At 42.3% G+C, this 16386-nt stretch overlaps 1 protein-coding gene across 1 annotated transcript; it reads right to left on the bottom strand.

The window, feature by feature from the left end:
• Positions 1 to 1489: 1489 nt before the first annotated feature.
• On the bottom strand, positions 1490 to 13547 carry PPP1R17 (protein phosphatase 1 regulatory subunit 17). Its single transcript, XM_028119262.2, has 4 exons — positions 13466 to 13547; positions 9543 to 9695; positions 8068 to 8220; positions 1490 to 1569 (listed from the first exon to the last, which is right to left on the bottom strand). The coding sequence occupies exons 1-4, from the start codon at positions 13545 to 13547 to the stop codon at positions 1490 to 1492; spliced, it is 468 nt and encodes a 155-aa protein (XP_027975063.1).
• Between the last annotated feature and the right edge of the window lie 2839 nt (positions 13548 to 16386).

Here is a 16386-nt window from a genome sequence, read left to right as displayed (position 1 = left end):
CTCGCGCAGGGGCGGAGGGCGCTGGAGAACGTGCGCTCCTTCTCAAAGGGCATCTGCTGCCCAGCATCAGCTGACGGCTGTCATGCCTCAAATCAAGCCCAAGGTTGTCGGATCTTGAGGTGTTTATCCAAGAGGATCTGGAAATCTAGACTCTGATGCAAATTCTTCTGATTGGATTATTAAATATTAATGGCCAATTCAAACATTGTTAAGCCTAGGTAGGGTCAAAAACAAACAAATCAATTCTGTGATTCTCTTTTGCAACCTCTTCTCTTTATATTTGCAAGTAAATAATTTTTAGAAGAAATGCACCAGGACGTAAAGATGTGGTTAGAAGCGTTTTTATTACCAGCGGTGTCCTGTATCTTTTCCACACTCGTGAGAAAGACAGGTTCTTGGAGCCAGGGTGTATACAGAGCTTGGAAATTACCACTTTTAGGCAAGATCTGTTTGAATACCCACCTTTCTACTTTTGAACAACAATTTTTGCCTTTCCCCATGTCTATCCTCTGTTGGATGAGGCCCTCATGCAAAGGTTCCCCACGGCACCCACAGGCAGCAGGCTGGGGCAGGGGTTATGTATAGACCCCCCGCTCAGTAGCGAACATCACATCTTTCCTTCCCATCCAAGGAAACATAAGGGGTTCTAAATAAGTGAGAATGCTGGGAGGGGCCTTCCACTGGCCTTAATTAATTTTTTAAAAAGTAAATTCATCACAGACAGTATTCTACCTGTCATTGGTAATGGTTCACATGTGACACAGCTCACAAATTTCAGGACAACATGGTTAAGAGATGTTTCAAAAAACCAAAATAAGTAGGATATATTGCTAAGCTTTTCAGTAGATCAACACTCCCTATCACTGGTATTCTCAGACAAGGCATGGTTGATTGGGTTGATGCCCCAGTACATTCACCGTTACGGTATCAGTTACAAGGACCTTGGAAATGGCACCAGAGACACTTGGACTCTTGGGGAAAGATAAAAGAGATAAAAGACCATGTTCTCCAAAGCAATCGGTGAGTCTGCACCCAAACATTCTCACCTCCCTAACTGGCAACAGGGAGTCCGCACTTGAACTACTGTTTGGATAATGTGAAGTCAAGTCTTGCCCACCAGCATAAACCAAGAAATAAAGCACTTGCATGCTGTTTGTTCGTGTTCTTTGCTCCATGAATTGATCCAGAAGATGGAGAAGCTGAACACTAGAGCTTTCCCTGTTACCTCCTAATTTAGAATGATCTGTTTCCTTTCCACTGCATTAGAAAATGAAAATTCAAGAGGTGGGAATAGAAATCAGACTCAAGAAAGAGGAGCGAGACAAAGAGGTGCCTGGCAATCTGATACAGTATGCCTCTTGGGGGAAAGGTGTCTGGATCTCAAAGGCGGACTATCACAAAATGAGAGCAGAAGCAAGTCTATTTTTTTCCTAGGCCGCCACAGGGAACCAACCTAACCTATTTACAAGTGGTCTCAGGAGAACTCTCTTTAAATAGCTATCTTGTCACCATCCTTTTCGTCATCTTCCATGATCACTTTGGGTCTCTCGTCCCTGAGCAGTGTCACACCTGCAAAACAAAGCAACGATCTGCAATCAAGTGCCTCTAATGAAAATATTAGACAACCTTACAGCGTAGACATGGCAACCCAGAAACCTCTTAGCATCTGCAGAGCTAAGTGTTAAAGGTGCCACCAGAGTCAGGGTGCTGGGTGCCTTATTTGGCCTGCCCAGAGGAGCTGTGACTCAATGAAGCTCAACCCTGGTGACCAGGAGACGCTCGACCTGGGAGTCAGAGGCAATGTTGACCCCCTGGTCTATGGTCTGCATTTAAGTTAGCAGCACAGGAAGACGAAAAGCAAACAGGTTTTGGAATCCACTTGCTTTGGACCTCTCATTCCGCCCCTCGCTCAGTCTGTGTTGGGCCAGTTAACACTTTCACACCTGAATTTGCTTGAATATAAAAGGAGCGCATTGATACTTATGTAAAGGGTTATTGTGCCAGTTGAACAAGAAACACAGGCTCACACCTGTGAACCCCGTGTCCGCTTCTCCTTTCACACGTGCTAATTCGGTTCCCCTTTGAAAAGAATGGGTCAGCAGCATGAAGTCAAAGATAAATACATTTTTCTAACATCTGGGGAAAAGATTGAGCTGAGGCTCTGAACATGCCATTTCTAAATGTTAGGACTGGTGGAAGATAAAGTTTACGTGGTTCAGAGCAAAAGGAGAAATTCAAGAAAGTGCAGAGAGTGTTCCTTAAGTTCTGTGGCTACAATTTTAAAAAGTTGTTCTTTCTTTATTTTTTTTTATTTTCTTCTTTGGGGGGATGAAAATACCCTTTCTTTTTGGGAATTTTAGGGAGCATCAGATAGTTGGTTTTTTAGCAGCCTTACTAGGCAAAATTCAAAACTATCCCTATGTTGGGTTCCAATATATTTTGTATTTTAGAAGTTTACTGGCCGTTGAAATTCAGAAGCCTCAGCACAATTTTCTGGACTGATCTGCCTAGTTAAGACCATCCAAGGAGGGCTGGGTGGTTCTGCTCATCCTGTAAATTGTGAAGTAAGGTCATTTTAATAAAAAGACAAAGGAAGTTGTGATTCAAGGCTAGTCCTCCATGATTTCTGTCATCTACTCCAGCCAACCACCACTGCCTTGCATCTCCCCCACCTTCTCATAATTAGAGAACTTTCAGTTCATTAAGCATTTCATAAAGATCTAAACATGAGGGTAGAAAGCTGTGCACCACAAGAGGCCTTTCTACAACACTGGACTCCATTCAACAGCAGCAAATTAATGAAAACTATGTGTTGATCTTAATGACTATTCATTTGATTCAGTTCCTAGTTTGTTCATATGGGTTCTTTACCAATTAGTTGATATTTATTGGAGGAGAAAAACAATATGAACAATTGTTCATATGGGTTCTTTACCAATTAGCTGATATTTATTGGAGGAGAAAAACAGTTTCTGGTTGAAACTGAGGATTTTGCATAAATCACTTATGAAGCACAGTGGGAGATATTTTCTCTTCTACCAGCTGCAAGGAGGTTTAGATTTTTATTTGGAATTAAGGCTATCATGGTAGGAGAAAAGAGAGTTAACTATGCTAAGCCCCCAAACTTTCTGTCCTGATTCCCTTGATGCCTTTTCACATTAAGCCAAATTTGAGTTGATTCAAAGTGGGCAAAAGTGTTTAAATCCCCAGATCAAGTCAAATTTCTGATTACTTGGGATATCCTTGAAACCTAGTCAGATGAGCATCTGGGCCAAAAAAAAGTCCTGGAATTTCAGGGAAGGGAGGAGCCTGTTTAGCCATCAAGGTCAGCCCTTTCCAAGGTAGGCTAGGCTTTCCACAGGGACATGGGAGGTAATTTCAAGTGGAAAGTGAACTAGCATTTGTATTAGTATAGTTAAGCATTATTTTTAGTGTCTTATAATGAAAAATACATATGGTAGCTCATGAAAATCTTGATTTCATGGCTGTCACCGCTTAGGGTGAGGCTGATATCAGTAGCTTCTGTGTCAGCAATATATTTTTATTCTTGATGCTTCAGATCTTCGACTTTGTTCCTTTGAAGATGAATGAGGTTTGATAAACATGGGTCTGTGGTTTAACCTAGTCCCGGTCCTCTGTTCTCCTGTGGGAAGCAGAGGTGTGTCTTCGAAGGAATGTACTCTAGAGCCAGGAAACTTTACCTTCTTTGGTGGTCATTTAACTTTGAGCAAGTCACTTAATCTGTCTGAGCCTTAGTGTATTCATCTGAGAAACTGGAGAAAAACTAAATCCTATCTCCTTCAAGGGGTGACACTGCCGGGTAAATGTAGACCAACATTCTCTGATGCTTCAGGCACACTTTTACATGAACCTCCATTAAAGCACATTTCACGTTGTGAGAATCATTGGAGAATACATCTATCCCCCCCTGCCCCACCAAAACTTGAGGGTCTTAAAGGATATTCTAGCATCTAGGACAGGGCTTGGGGTACAGTAGGGATTTAGAAAATGTTAGTTCCTACCCTTCTACTCTCTGTGGAGGAGAGTTTACGGAACTTGGCTGTTTGTTAGAACCTGGTATGCTTTTTTAAGGCCAAAGCTGTCAGTCCCAGGTCTCTGAGGGTCAACCAATTAGCCTTGTAACAAGCTATTTTAGGCCATGATCCCATTCAGAGGTGGTTACCTGCATGACAAATGTATGGGAGCCAGGGCTAAGATACCTCTTGTCCTGGCAAGCCACACCAAAGAGAATACTCTATTCCCAGCAGGACAGAAGAGGTGTCACTTTCAAAAGGACGCAACAGTCCCATTTCTCCAAGTCCATTATTGAGCTTTGATCTCCATATATTCATAGCTCATGGGCCAGTTTTCCAAGAGGCTTCTCTTCAATGTTTCCGGCCTCAGGATTTTTACTTTCTCTGGTTCCCATTGCCACAGACCTTCACTAAAGACTTCTTTGTCTTTTAAGCAGGTCTTGGCTACTCAGATCTTATTAATCACAACCCAGTGCACCCTGCCATGTGGTCACCAAGATGGGGGGCCCTGGCAAATGTGGGCCAAGTTGGGAGCAAACCTTGGGTTGGCAAGGAAACCGGAGATGATTCCTCACTGAGGAGTTGCCTGGCAGTTGGAGCCTGTCAGATAAGCTCATTAACCTAGGGGAATGAAGGTAGTTAGCAAGAGGTTTAGAAGAGAGAGATAATCCTTGTCCAGTCTTCACTTGCCAAGGGCTAATGAGAGGAGATGTCTCCAGAGTGCATTTGTCTGTGAGTTCCTCTCAACACCCTTATTAGAACCACTATGAGTCTCTCTGAACATCTGCCAAAGGCTCTATCCTTATCAGCTTAACTAGCATTCCGATTACTGCCAAATCTTTAGATACTAAAAGGCTCTTCAAAAATAAAGTGCTTCAGCTAATATGCTAATAAAAGCTAGAATCATAGAACACCATCTATAATTGCAAATGCAACACAGAGATTTGCTGATTCAAGGAATTCCATAATGTGTATAGAGTCCATGGATATACAGCCTCCCTCTCCAGCTCTGTGTACTTTGCCCGGTTTGAGAAACGTTTTTTTTTATTCAACTAGGAAGCTGCTCTCCTAAGATGTGGATATTGGGATGCCGACAGCATCCACTGCCAGAGAAACAGGGCTCAACATTTTAGGAAGTCCCTTGAATCAGTAGGTTTATATGGAAAGTTTAAACACTGTGGCTAGGAAAATTCTCACCTTTAGAAACGGTTTGAGTAATCTGAAGGAATATCAGGTTGAAGGGAATGGAGAGGAACTGACATTTATTGAGGACTTTCAAAAAACCAGGATCTGTGCTAAGTGCTTTATGTGCTTTATTTAATTATGTTAACAATCCTGAGAGACAGATTTTATGGTCCTGCTTTCAGAGATGGATGGAATGAAGGAGGCTCTTTTGTTTGTGCTAGTTGCCCGGGGTCACAAAGCTAGAATGATTAGAACCAGATATCAAACTTAGACCTTTCTGACTGCAAAGCCCATGTTCAATGCTGTGTGCTAAGGTGACTCTCTGCCCATAAATATTTTTGTTCCTCTACCAAGTCTTTCCCTAGGAGGACTTCAATAAAAACAAATATAAGAATGGGTAAAAAATAAAGTCTCCTAATGGAGAACTTGGAATTGCAGAATTGTGATTTCCAAATAGAATATCAAATCAACAGATACTTACTGAGTATTGCCATATAGAAGGGACTGGACTAGATATCAAGGTCAATACCAGCACAGTTCTCATGAATTCATCAACTGTAAGTCAATGTTAAGAACAGCTACAATAATGGCAGCAAGAGCCATAAAGACCATACTGAAAGAGATGACAAAGTCTTGGTATTTGCATGCCCGTGTCTACTACAGAGTTAGTTCAGAATAGAAAAGATTCATTTTGGACTTGGAGGAGTCTGTTAGCTGAGACTCTGAGCTAGCTGAGCCTTCAAAGGTGACTGGAACCAGGACAGAGGCAGAAGTGCAGGAAATGTGTGATGGGTTGGAGGATCAGTGCAGGTAGGAATGCATGCAGCTTATGAGAAGCATGTTTGAGGCAGTTCAGATCCTGCCAGTTGGTCTTCAGTCCATTTCTCCAGAGAAGTGCCTCCTCAGGCTCCATGCCTCCTTGCCTGGCTCTGCTTCACAGAAATCAGTAACCTTGTCTGTACCCCTGACTGCCTATTCATGATGTCTTCTTCTGAGCCTTCTTTCAATTTTTTTCTTTAGTAAATAAAATAATGGGGAAACATAGTTCTATGACAACAAAATCCCATCTCCCCAAGTGTCCCTTCTGGATTGCCGTAGTGCCAAAAGTCCCAGCTATACCACAGTACAGTGAAAAACTGCCCACAGGTGAGACAGACCTGGCTTAGAGCCCCAGCTCTGCCACATCACTGTGTTTGATCCTGAACATAATTTGGCCCATTTATCTGTCCACCTAATCATCCCGTCATCAATCCAACCAATCAGCCAAGCAGCTATCCATCCATCAATGCCATCCACAGAAGACTTTAAGTTACTTAAATTCTCTTTCAGTTTTTTTTACCTATAAAGGGAGTTAACAGCTACCTTTCTTGTGTTATTAAGCTGATTTTAAGAAATCCATGGGACATACCAAACTCAATACCTAATATTTAGTAGGGTCTCAATAAACATTAGTACATTTTCTTCTCTGCCACCGCCCTCCAAATATCTATAACACACACACACACACACACACACACACACTCAGTCTTATAATCTAATCATGAGTATATATGTCTTATTCCCCAACCTCCACATAAAATTCTCAGGGACAAGACTATATTTCACTATTTTGTCTACTGCATAGTCTGCGCTGTGCACAGAGTTCAGCAAGATTTTTGAGTTTGATTTGACACATATTAACATAGCTCTCATGAAGATGATACTTTCAGCATAAAAAAAAAAGAAATCTTGCCATTTGCAATGATGTGGATGGAACTAGAAGGTATTATGCTAGGTGAAATAAGTCAATCAGAGAATGACAATTATCATATGATCACACTCATATGTGGAATTTAAGAAACAAAACAGAGCATCATAGGGGAAGAGAAGGAAAAATAAAACAAGACAAAATCAGAGAGGGAGATAAACCATAAGAGACTCTTCATCATAGGAAGCAGACTGAGGGTTGCTGGAGGGCAGGGTAACTGGGTGAGGGACACTAAGGAGGGCACATGATGTAGCGAGCACTGGGTGTTATGTAAGACTGATGAATCATTGAACTCTACCTCTGAAACTAATAATACATATGTTAATTAATTGAATTTAAATTAAAAAATAAAATAAATTAATATTTTATTATGGGAGATTTCACATTTTCATATATATATAAAACTATATAATTAATACTTACTAACATTGTGTCATTTGTTTTATCTAATTGTCTTTATTTTTCAGTATTGTAAAGCAAATTCCCTGTAACGCTTCTGTATGTGTCTCCAGCACTAAAAGCTTTTTAAAACCATAACTAAACTGCCATTATCATACCTGACAAAATTAACAATAAATACTCAATTTCATCTAAGAAAAAAGATGATACTTTCAGGGATTGTTTCTATAATTTGTTACTAAAGATAGATCTCGCTATTTCTGCATCTCTCTTTCTCTTCTTCTCTCCCTCCCTCTCTCTCTCTCTCATTGAAGATTTGGTCAATACAGCCAGCCAGATGTCTTGGGAGAATCAGCCATCAGTCGTAGGATGCATGATCCATGGAAAGCTGGGGAGGAGGGTATGTCAACTCTTTTCAAGGACCCACTGACATTTCTATTTCATTGGCTCAGTGGATCCGACCAGTTCTGCCGAAGCACGAGGAATACCCTGAATTCCTGGCAGCCCCTGGGGGAGCTGCCAGGGAAGGTAAGCCTGAAAGCCAGCAGTAAATGCTGCTCCCCCCCCCACCCCCCCAGAGCGCTTCTGTGTGACACAGCTTGCTGGGCCAGGACAGAGGCCATGCCCGTGGCACCTCCAGATGGTAAGGTTCCTGACCTGGTCCCATCACCCCCTGCAAATGCTTTGCACCAGCCCTTTTACCTGCTGCAAAGGGGGACACGTGCAGGGCAGGTGTGTCTTTTCTCCTTGGTTTTTTCTGTTCCAAGTCAGTGTTATGAAGAGCTGGATTCATTTTGCCCTTTGGGTGTCTCTCTTGAATGTCGTATCTTTTAAGTAAGTGTTCTGAAAGCACACCTGCGTGGTTAGGGGAACAGACAGAGAAACAGGGTCATATACATATATCCTGATACATAGGACAATGCATGCATATTTGCACATATCCCTAGTGATGGTAGTCAATATAACTTTTCAAACTTATTTTAATAAAAGCTTTTTTTATGTTAGGAATCAGTATCTGTTGAGGTGATGCAAAGGGTTTCGCATGCCTGATTTTGTTTTAGCGTGACAAAACCCTGAGGAACTTAATATTACTGTCACTATCACCTATCTGAGGAAGGCGAGGCACGGAAAACATGGCCACAGTAACACAGCTCGTAGGGGTCGGACCCAGGAAGCGAGCCCAGGTCTGTCCGCCTGCGGGGTCCATCCTCCTTAGAGCAGTGGATCATTTGCTGCTCTGCAAGCCACATGCTCTGCTCTTCAGGGACTTACGTGCCTTCTCACCTCTCCCACATGTGACATTTTTCTCCATCATTTACAAACTGTCTGACATCAGCCTCCTCTACACAACTTTCCACAATTCCCTGCCCAGGCTGAGCTCCCGGGGTCCTTATGGAAGGACCTCATTGTGGCCTTACCACTTACTGCGTATTTCAGCCATGTATGCGCTTCCATTATTTCTTATAAAACTGACAGTTCCTTCTCAGGAAACTCTGTGTTCTATTTGTTTTGTCTCCCTCCAAGTGGGTTGTGAGTGGTGAAGACACTAAATCAATGGCCCGGAGGGAAGGAGAAAAGGAAATAAGAACAAACAAAACTTTGGGGAAGCGAAAGAGTCACAACATCACACATGAGGTTGTTATGGAGACACGGTAGCTGTTCCCCAAACCATTTTGCTTTTCTCCTGGGCACACACACACCTGGGCGGCATCTCGCTGCCTCCCTTGCAGTCAGGTGAGGTTTGTGACTGAAGGAAGTGATGTGGGCCACTTTCGGGTCTGCCAGTCTTTCAGTCTATTCTGCCCCACCCCCCACCACCCCTTGTATCCCCCTCAGCCCCATGCCTGCTGGATGCTAATGCTCATGGCGACTTTGAAAGCCACGTGCTGGTGATGTCCAAACCTCCATCAGCCGGAGTCCCTGAATTACCATTTGGAGCAGAACCTGCCTCCCCAACTCACACTACTGATGAGTGAAAAAAACCTTGTGTTGTGCCACTAACATTTTGGAATTTATTTGATATAGCAGCTGGCCATACTGTAATGAAGACAGGTGCAGGGAGAGTACCAGTGATTTAAAAACACCCAAGTATGTAAGGAAAAAGTTGTAAGACCAATGTGGTCTAGTGGTAGTGGCTCCCCTTCACAGACGTGCAAACTGACCTCATTGTCCATTACCTGGTATAAAAGGTGGGATGTGCAGTGCTGGTGTATCTTTTCTCCTTGGCTTTTTTTGGTCTGATTCAACATTCAGGGCAACCTGTGCATTTTTTCCCTTTCTTGGCTTCTTTTTGAGATCACAGTCTTTAATGAACTGGTCTGAAAGGTCATCTGATGTTGATATGATGCAAAGAAAAAAAAAGAATATAACATGAGTAAGGGTCACTCACAAACTGGTTGGTTTCCAAGTACTTGTAGAAGCCATTTGGTCTGAAAAAGAAAAGGATTTATATATTTTGGCCTAGCGTACAGAAGACTTCCGTAGCCTTGCACAAATACATGGTATAAAACAGAAAACTGGGATAGTCTATAAAACTCCAAATGAAGAGAGCTCCAATGGCCAGATAATCAAAGCAAAGAAGAACTTTAAAATATAGTTAGGCAAGCCACAGAGTGGGTTTGAGTTGAATTTCTGATAGAATAGGTTTTCTTTGCTAAATGCTCTTAATCTTTGCTCAAGGCTTGCTCTCTTGAAGACTGCACGGGCCAGTGCAGAGCCGTGCATGCTCTCCAGGCTTGTAATAAGGTTCTCCACAAATTCCTCACCTGCCTTCATTTCTGTGGCCAGCCAGGTCACACTGACCATTCACGCTTGCCTTTAGCATTGGCCTCTTCATCCACTTCCCCACTGGCAATCCAATTCTCCCATTTGCCCAGCCTCACTCCAGGTCCTCTTGTCTTCTTACTCAGCTCTTTACCTTCCTCAGTCCCCTGAGCTCGTGAAGCTTGGACTCTACATCATGTCCATCATATGTCAGTGTGTGTGATGAGTCCAATCTGATCACTCCTTGCCCATGCCCAGAGAAAGTATGTTCTCTGCTCCATCTGACTCCTCAATGCTTTGGCTGATGGTGTGCTTCTTTGAGCATCTCTGTCATTGTTCTAGACAATGACACTTGTTTATTCTATCAGGGTTTATCTCCTGCTCTTGACAGAGCCTTCTTGGAGATTAAGGGTTATATCCTTTTGATAATTTTATTCTTAATTGCCTCTCCCTCCCATAAATGCATTTTGAATGGATAGGTGGAGTGGACTGATCCAAGTTCAGTTGCTGACTCTGTCACTTGTTAGTTCTGAGAACTTGGGCCTTAATTTCTAGGAACTTTAATATTTTCTCAACTTTAAAGTAGGGATAATTTTAAATCAGTGTGTGTGTGTGTGTGTGTGTGTGTATGACAGAAACAGAGAGAGAGAGGACTACATTTGTTAATGTTGGTAGACAAGTTGTTACATTTGATATATTTTAGATCAGAAGAATGTTCACTCTGGTCATTGCTCAACCCCTAACCTTCCACAAAATCCAAAGGAAAGCCTACCTTCCTGCGCTGTCTCCATAAGTCTTCCCCAGTCCTGGGTGTCCTTTCTCATTTTCTGGATATCCACAGGAGTTTTGCTCATGTAACACATTTTCTGCATATGTCTTCTCTGCCTTCTTTGATGACAGGTATCTTGTGTTTTTATCCCCTTACAGCAATTAATAAATATTTGTTGAATGTGTGCTTGAATGAATGAACTCAAGCATGTTATGTATAAGGAGAGAGTCTATTAGGGTTCAAAGAAGCCACAGACAATGAAGCTTTCTGTCTTCTCTGGAAACTCTCTATGGCCTGGTTACAGTCTTATACATCTACAACTGTGAATGGATTTGGGGAAATTCAGAGATTAATTGGAAATGTTCGGCCCCTTCTTCTTTTCCTTCCTCCCTTCTTTCTTTTTTCCTCTGTTCCTTTTTTTTTTTAAAGATTTATTTATTTATTTATTTTTAAAGATTATTTATTTATTTATTTATTTGACAGAGAGGGCGAGCACAAGCAGGGGGAACAGCAGGCGTGAAAGAAGCTGGCTCCCCGAAGAGCAGGGAGCCCGACTCAAGGCTGGACCCCCGGACCCTGGGATCCCCGAAGGCAGACGCTTAACTGACTGAGCCACCCAGGTGCCCCTCTCTCTGTTTCTTTTTTATGTAAATATTCAGGTCAGTGTCTTTAAAATGTGGAGGATTAAAAGTGTCAAACCTGTTCCCTTCAGTTTCGTGGGTCTAGACATAACCTGTGTCATTCATAATGTATTTATTTGACAAACACTGATGAAGCTCCTCCTCTATGCCAGGCCTTGAGCAAGATTCTAGGACGAAAAAGACAAATAAGAAATAGTCCTTCCTTTCAAGTTGCTATGGTCTATTGGGCTTTATGTCTAGATGGTCTTTTATTTTAGAAAACCCAATATACGTGAGAAAACTACCATTAGAAATACTTAGTAACCACACGTTATTAGGCCTGCATCATCCAAAGATCACAGTGCATAACCAAAAATCAAAGAGCATCATTCCCTTCAGCCATATATAATAGTAATGGATATTTCCTTTCCCCTAAAGGATTTGAATAATTCCATCCAATCATTTCAATTTAATAAACATTTATTGAGATCATACTGCATGTAAGGCACTGAACCATGTGCTTTTAAGTTTACATATACAAAAAAACAGAGGTGAGAGGGAACTTTATTGAGTACTTTTATATACCAGATGATTTCACATCCTTCTAGTGTGTGGGAATGACCAACACCTTCTCTGATTCGTCAATGCCTGTGTTTTACGAGTTGTTAAATATTCATAGCATATCCTAAACACACAATCTCATTTAGTTCTCGCACTAAGCCCACAAGGAAGGTGTACAATTATCCCCAATTTGCCGATGAGGAAACTGACATTTAGAAGGCCAGATGAAAGGCTAAAGGTCACATTCCTGGCAGGTTATGGCATCAGGAGTAAGTTCAGGCTTTTGAGACCATGTTTCTTTTTTTTCTTCTTTTTTAATTTAAAAAAATTCTTTATTTAAATTCAGTTATTTATTATTAGTTTCAGGGGTAGAATTTAGTGATTGATCAGTTGCATACAACACCCAGTGCTCATTTCATCAAGGGCCCTCCTTAATGCCCATCACCCCATTATCCCAACCCCCCACCCCCTCCCCTATGTTTCTTAATGCCTAGCTGAAAATGCAATTTTAAAAATTTATTGCCACATAGCACAATTTCTCCCCATATCATACATACCATAGACATTTGTTGAATGAATAAATATTGCTCAGAATGCGTGTTGCCCAGCTGTGGGGTCTCTGGAAGTACAGGCTGGATATGGACCAGTCATGGGTCACCATTCCAGCCCAGGATGCGACTCAGTACACAGTACAAGGCATTTGCTTCAGTTTTGACTTTTACTTCAATTGCACTTTTTCCCACTTTTGGAGAAATCCTGAACATAAACTATCTTGATGGCAAATGCGGGGCGGGGGGGGGAGTCATAACCAGGCGAGACATAAACAAAGGCTATGAATATGCAAAAGGCCCATCCATCAAACGTCTGAGTGTCTCATTTTTAGAAATGGGTAGAGGCAGAAATGTTTCTGGTATTTTCATTACAAAGGTTATGCAAAAAGTCAGTTCTGGAAAGGAAACAGATTGACAATAAAGCAGAAAAAGGCTATTTAAAATTCTGTCTTGATAGGCAAAGAGAGATATTTGAAATATTTTATTGGCACTGCACATGGGGTGTAAGTGTGCCGGCAAATACTGGAAACAAGCTCTGTTGCCACATTCCATTTATTGCCTCAAAAATGCTCTGCCTGGGACTCGGTCAGACCCAAAAAAGAGGACAATGCCTTTCTCTCTTTTTGTAACTCTGATGAACCTCTCTCCAGTGCTCCTGCTAATATTCACACGGCAGACCCCACAGAGTCATGGCTATTTGCCTGTCCATCTGGTGTTGGCTGTCACCGGAAGGTACACACGATCGGGTTTCAGGGGGCCTCCCTTTGACTTGCAGAGAATGGCAGAGACCCCTCCTTTCTGATTTCTACTACTGACATTCACATTGGAGCTTTTACCTAAGTGGTCACAACGAGGGTCTAGCTTGTCCAGTCTGTCTTCTGGGAGCTCCAATGGCTGCATTTGTTCAGTGGACATCATCGAAGGAGATGTTTCTTGGGCAGCACTATGGAAGTATAAGAAACAAGACTATTAGGGTGTCCTCTGTTCATTTGTTCACTTATGAAATGAGTATATTTATTGATCACTTACTATTACATTCTCAATTTAATCCTATTTTTCAAATCTACTTCTTTTATTACCTGCTAGAAGTTCTAACTGAAGATTTAAGTCAAAATGAATGAAACACACACACAAACACACACACACACACAGATTTATCGGTAATTGCCGTGCACCAAATGTTCAATATTTATCTTCTTTCAGAGCACTGTGGGAGTTTCAGAATGAATACTTGTCAATTCTGAATTAGAAATAAGTTAGCTGAGAATTACAGAAACTCTTGATTAAATCTTGTTTGTATTTTTCTGTTGAGTTCTGCAAAATAAGATTATGCCTACTTTGCAGATGAAGAAACCAAGGATCAGAAAATACAATTAATTTATTTAGTCACACAATTATTAAATAGCCAAGATCCAAATTTTTAAACAGCCTGGATCTAAATCCAGTTCTGAAGACTTCCAGTAGACACCCAAGACTCTCAGACAGTGATTCCTTTGAACACAAATTGAACCAAGCCTCTGGTTTTCTATCATTACATGCTATATTTTATATGCATGTATGTTTTACAAATATATAGCATGAAATGTATACTATAAAATAACTATAAAGTAATAAGATTTGTAGGAAAAAAATCTAGCTCTTGAAATGGATCCTTATTATTTTCTCCCTAGAGATTTCTGACACTAGAGCAAGTCTGCTCCCTCTTCCCCCCATTTTTCCTAAACCACAAATCCATTGAACTTTCCAGAGCTATTAGCTGTAGCCATTGTCCAGGAGGAGTGGAAATCCAGAATGGACATGTGACAAGTCTGAATGAGAAATGCATTAGTTGAGACTTACAGAATCTGATTCTGTTTCTTTCTGATAATGTATTACTCATGTCTCATCATAATAAGAATGTTTAGAGAGGAATAAGATTAAAATGACCCAAACCGATCCTCTTTTCTTAAGATTCCTGGATCACTGGCATGCAGATGAACACAGGGACTAGTGGTGTTAACATTTCAGGCTCATAGAACGAGTTCAACTCAGTCGTCTTCTGAGGAATAAGCCAGTTTTTCTCCAGGAAGGCTGGAGGGCCTCTCCCCACCACCCCCCACGAGCTGAGATCACTGCATAGCAGATGGAGCTGTTCACGGATTACTTGACCCTGGCTTTTAGTGTCACTCTGAGCAGCCTGAATGTACTGAGTGACTTTGGCAGAAATCAATTCCGACCATTGTTTTAGTGTTTGCATAGAGACTGCCAGCTCCCTGGGACCATATGTTGCTCACTTGGGTGGCCAGCCCCCACCTGCTTGAGCAGAGAGGGGAGTTATGGAACCATCAGTCGGGATGAGTGGGCTCAGTGCTGAGGCCTAGAGGTGAAGTGACAGCCTCAAATACGGCCTGTGCACCTACTTAACCAATCTTCGTCCTCTTTGGGCAGAAAATTGTTGGCTCTGTCCTTGACTTTATGCTGAAAATCACCCCATGGAGGACCTAGTCAAGAAATACTCATTCCCCAGAAGGACAGCTGAGGCTCAAAGACATCGAAGTCACCTAGTATTAGTGGCACGCTCAGAGTCAAGAGTGATCATTTGAACCCAGGCCTCCTGCCTTCTATTCTAGGTCCCCTCTGGCAATGGTCGCCCTCTCCCTTTCTCCATCCACAGTCAGCTCTTCTTTGTACTTGGATCACATGGCCGTTCCTGTGTGCTCAATAGCGGGTTATTTAATTTGAATCTGAGCTTTCGAGTTCCAATGGACCTAGGTAAAATCTCAGCTCTCTACTGAAAAAGCTGTATGACTTTGATGAAGTAGCTAAATCTTCATGATGTAGTGAGGGTAAATGGAGCCCAAGTAGGATATAATCATGTTTGCCCTTTCTTCCTACAAGTAACAGCTGCTATGCTAGAATGAGCAAAGCCTAGCAACGTTGTGGTGCACCTGTCGATAGGCACCCAGAGACATAGGTCCCTCTCTGTCCCCCATCCCGTTCCTAGCCTCCCTGTTCCTACCTGTAAAATAGAGATAACAGCATCTACCTCACAGAGTTACTATAAGAGTGAACTAGAACAGCTCCCGGCTTTGCACATTGTGGGTACTCCATCCATGGCAGTCATTGCTCTATAGCTGATGAAGACCAGCTGGTATAACCAAAACGTACTAAAATGATCAAATCTTTCATTTTCATCTAGATGCTGAACCACGGGAGAGCCAGGCTTCATTGGAGCAAAACGGTTTTCACAGTACTGGACTTGAGAGAGAGAAGCCTGCCCCTAACAGGGGAATCGTGCAAGTGTTAGAAGTCCCTGGACAAGACAAGGGCACATGCTTCATCCCCAAGATAGCACCTAGTGTCCACGTGGGAAACACCACTGTTTTAAACCAGTGTGGTTGCAAGGATGCTGGTGGTGGACTGCCAGGCCTCCGTGGGCTAGGGGGCTGAGACATGGTTTTCAGATTGCGGATTTTACAGCACAAAAATACCCTGTGCTGGGCAGGGTTGTGTTTTGCCCAGGGGATTAGAAGAGACTTTTATCGTGGATGATGTCATTAAGCTCTTCTGGGCAGGAAAGCTGCACACAAAGAAAGGAACAAGTACATGAGGAGACAGAGGTTTGGTATAGCATCCCCTTATTAGTAACTGTTGTTTTACTTGCCTGCTGAGTGTTAGTATAAGATGACCCCGTCTCCCTGTCCACTTGCCCTTCCTCTCCTCAGTGAGAAGGGCTGTGCTTGACGAGTCAGCTACTGTTAGACGCGAGCCAGTCTAA

This window comes from Eumetopias jubatus, unplaced genomic scaffold (assembly GCF_037043125.1).
Source record: "Eumetopias jubatus isolate StellerSeaLion01/CBP00866 unplaced genomic scaffold, mEumJub1_p1.0 scaffold_14, whole genome shotgun sequence".
Lineage (NCBI taxonomy): Eukaryota > Metazoa > Chordata > Mammalia > Carnivora > Otariidae > Eumetopias > Eumetopias jubatus.
The sequence above is the reverse complement of the archived record's forward strand: the minus strand, read 5'-3'. Positions and strand labels throughout refer to the sequence as shown.

Excerpts from the sequence above, each read along its gene's own strand:
- PPP1R17 (XM_028119262.2), bottom strand. The coding sequence starts at position 13,547 with ATGATGTCCACTGAACAAATGCAGCCATTGGAGCTCCCAGAAGACAGA. Across the intron at positions 8,221-9,542 it reads CATCCCACCTTTTATACCAG|GTGTGCTTTCAGAACACTTA; the intron begins GTAATGGACAAT and ends CTAACCACGCAG. Across the intron at positions 1,570-8,067 it reads CGTGTCCCCCTTTGCAGCAG|GTGTGACACTGCTCAGGGAC; the intron begins GTAAAAGGGCTG and ends TTTGTTTTGCAG.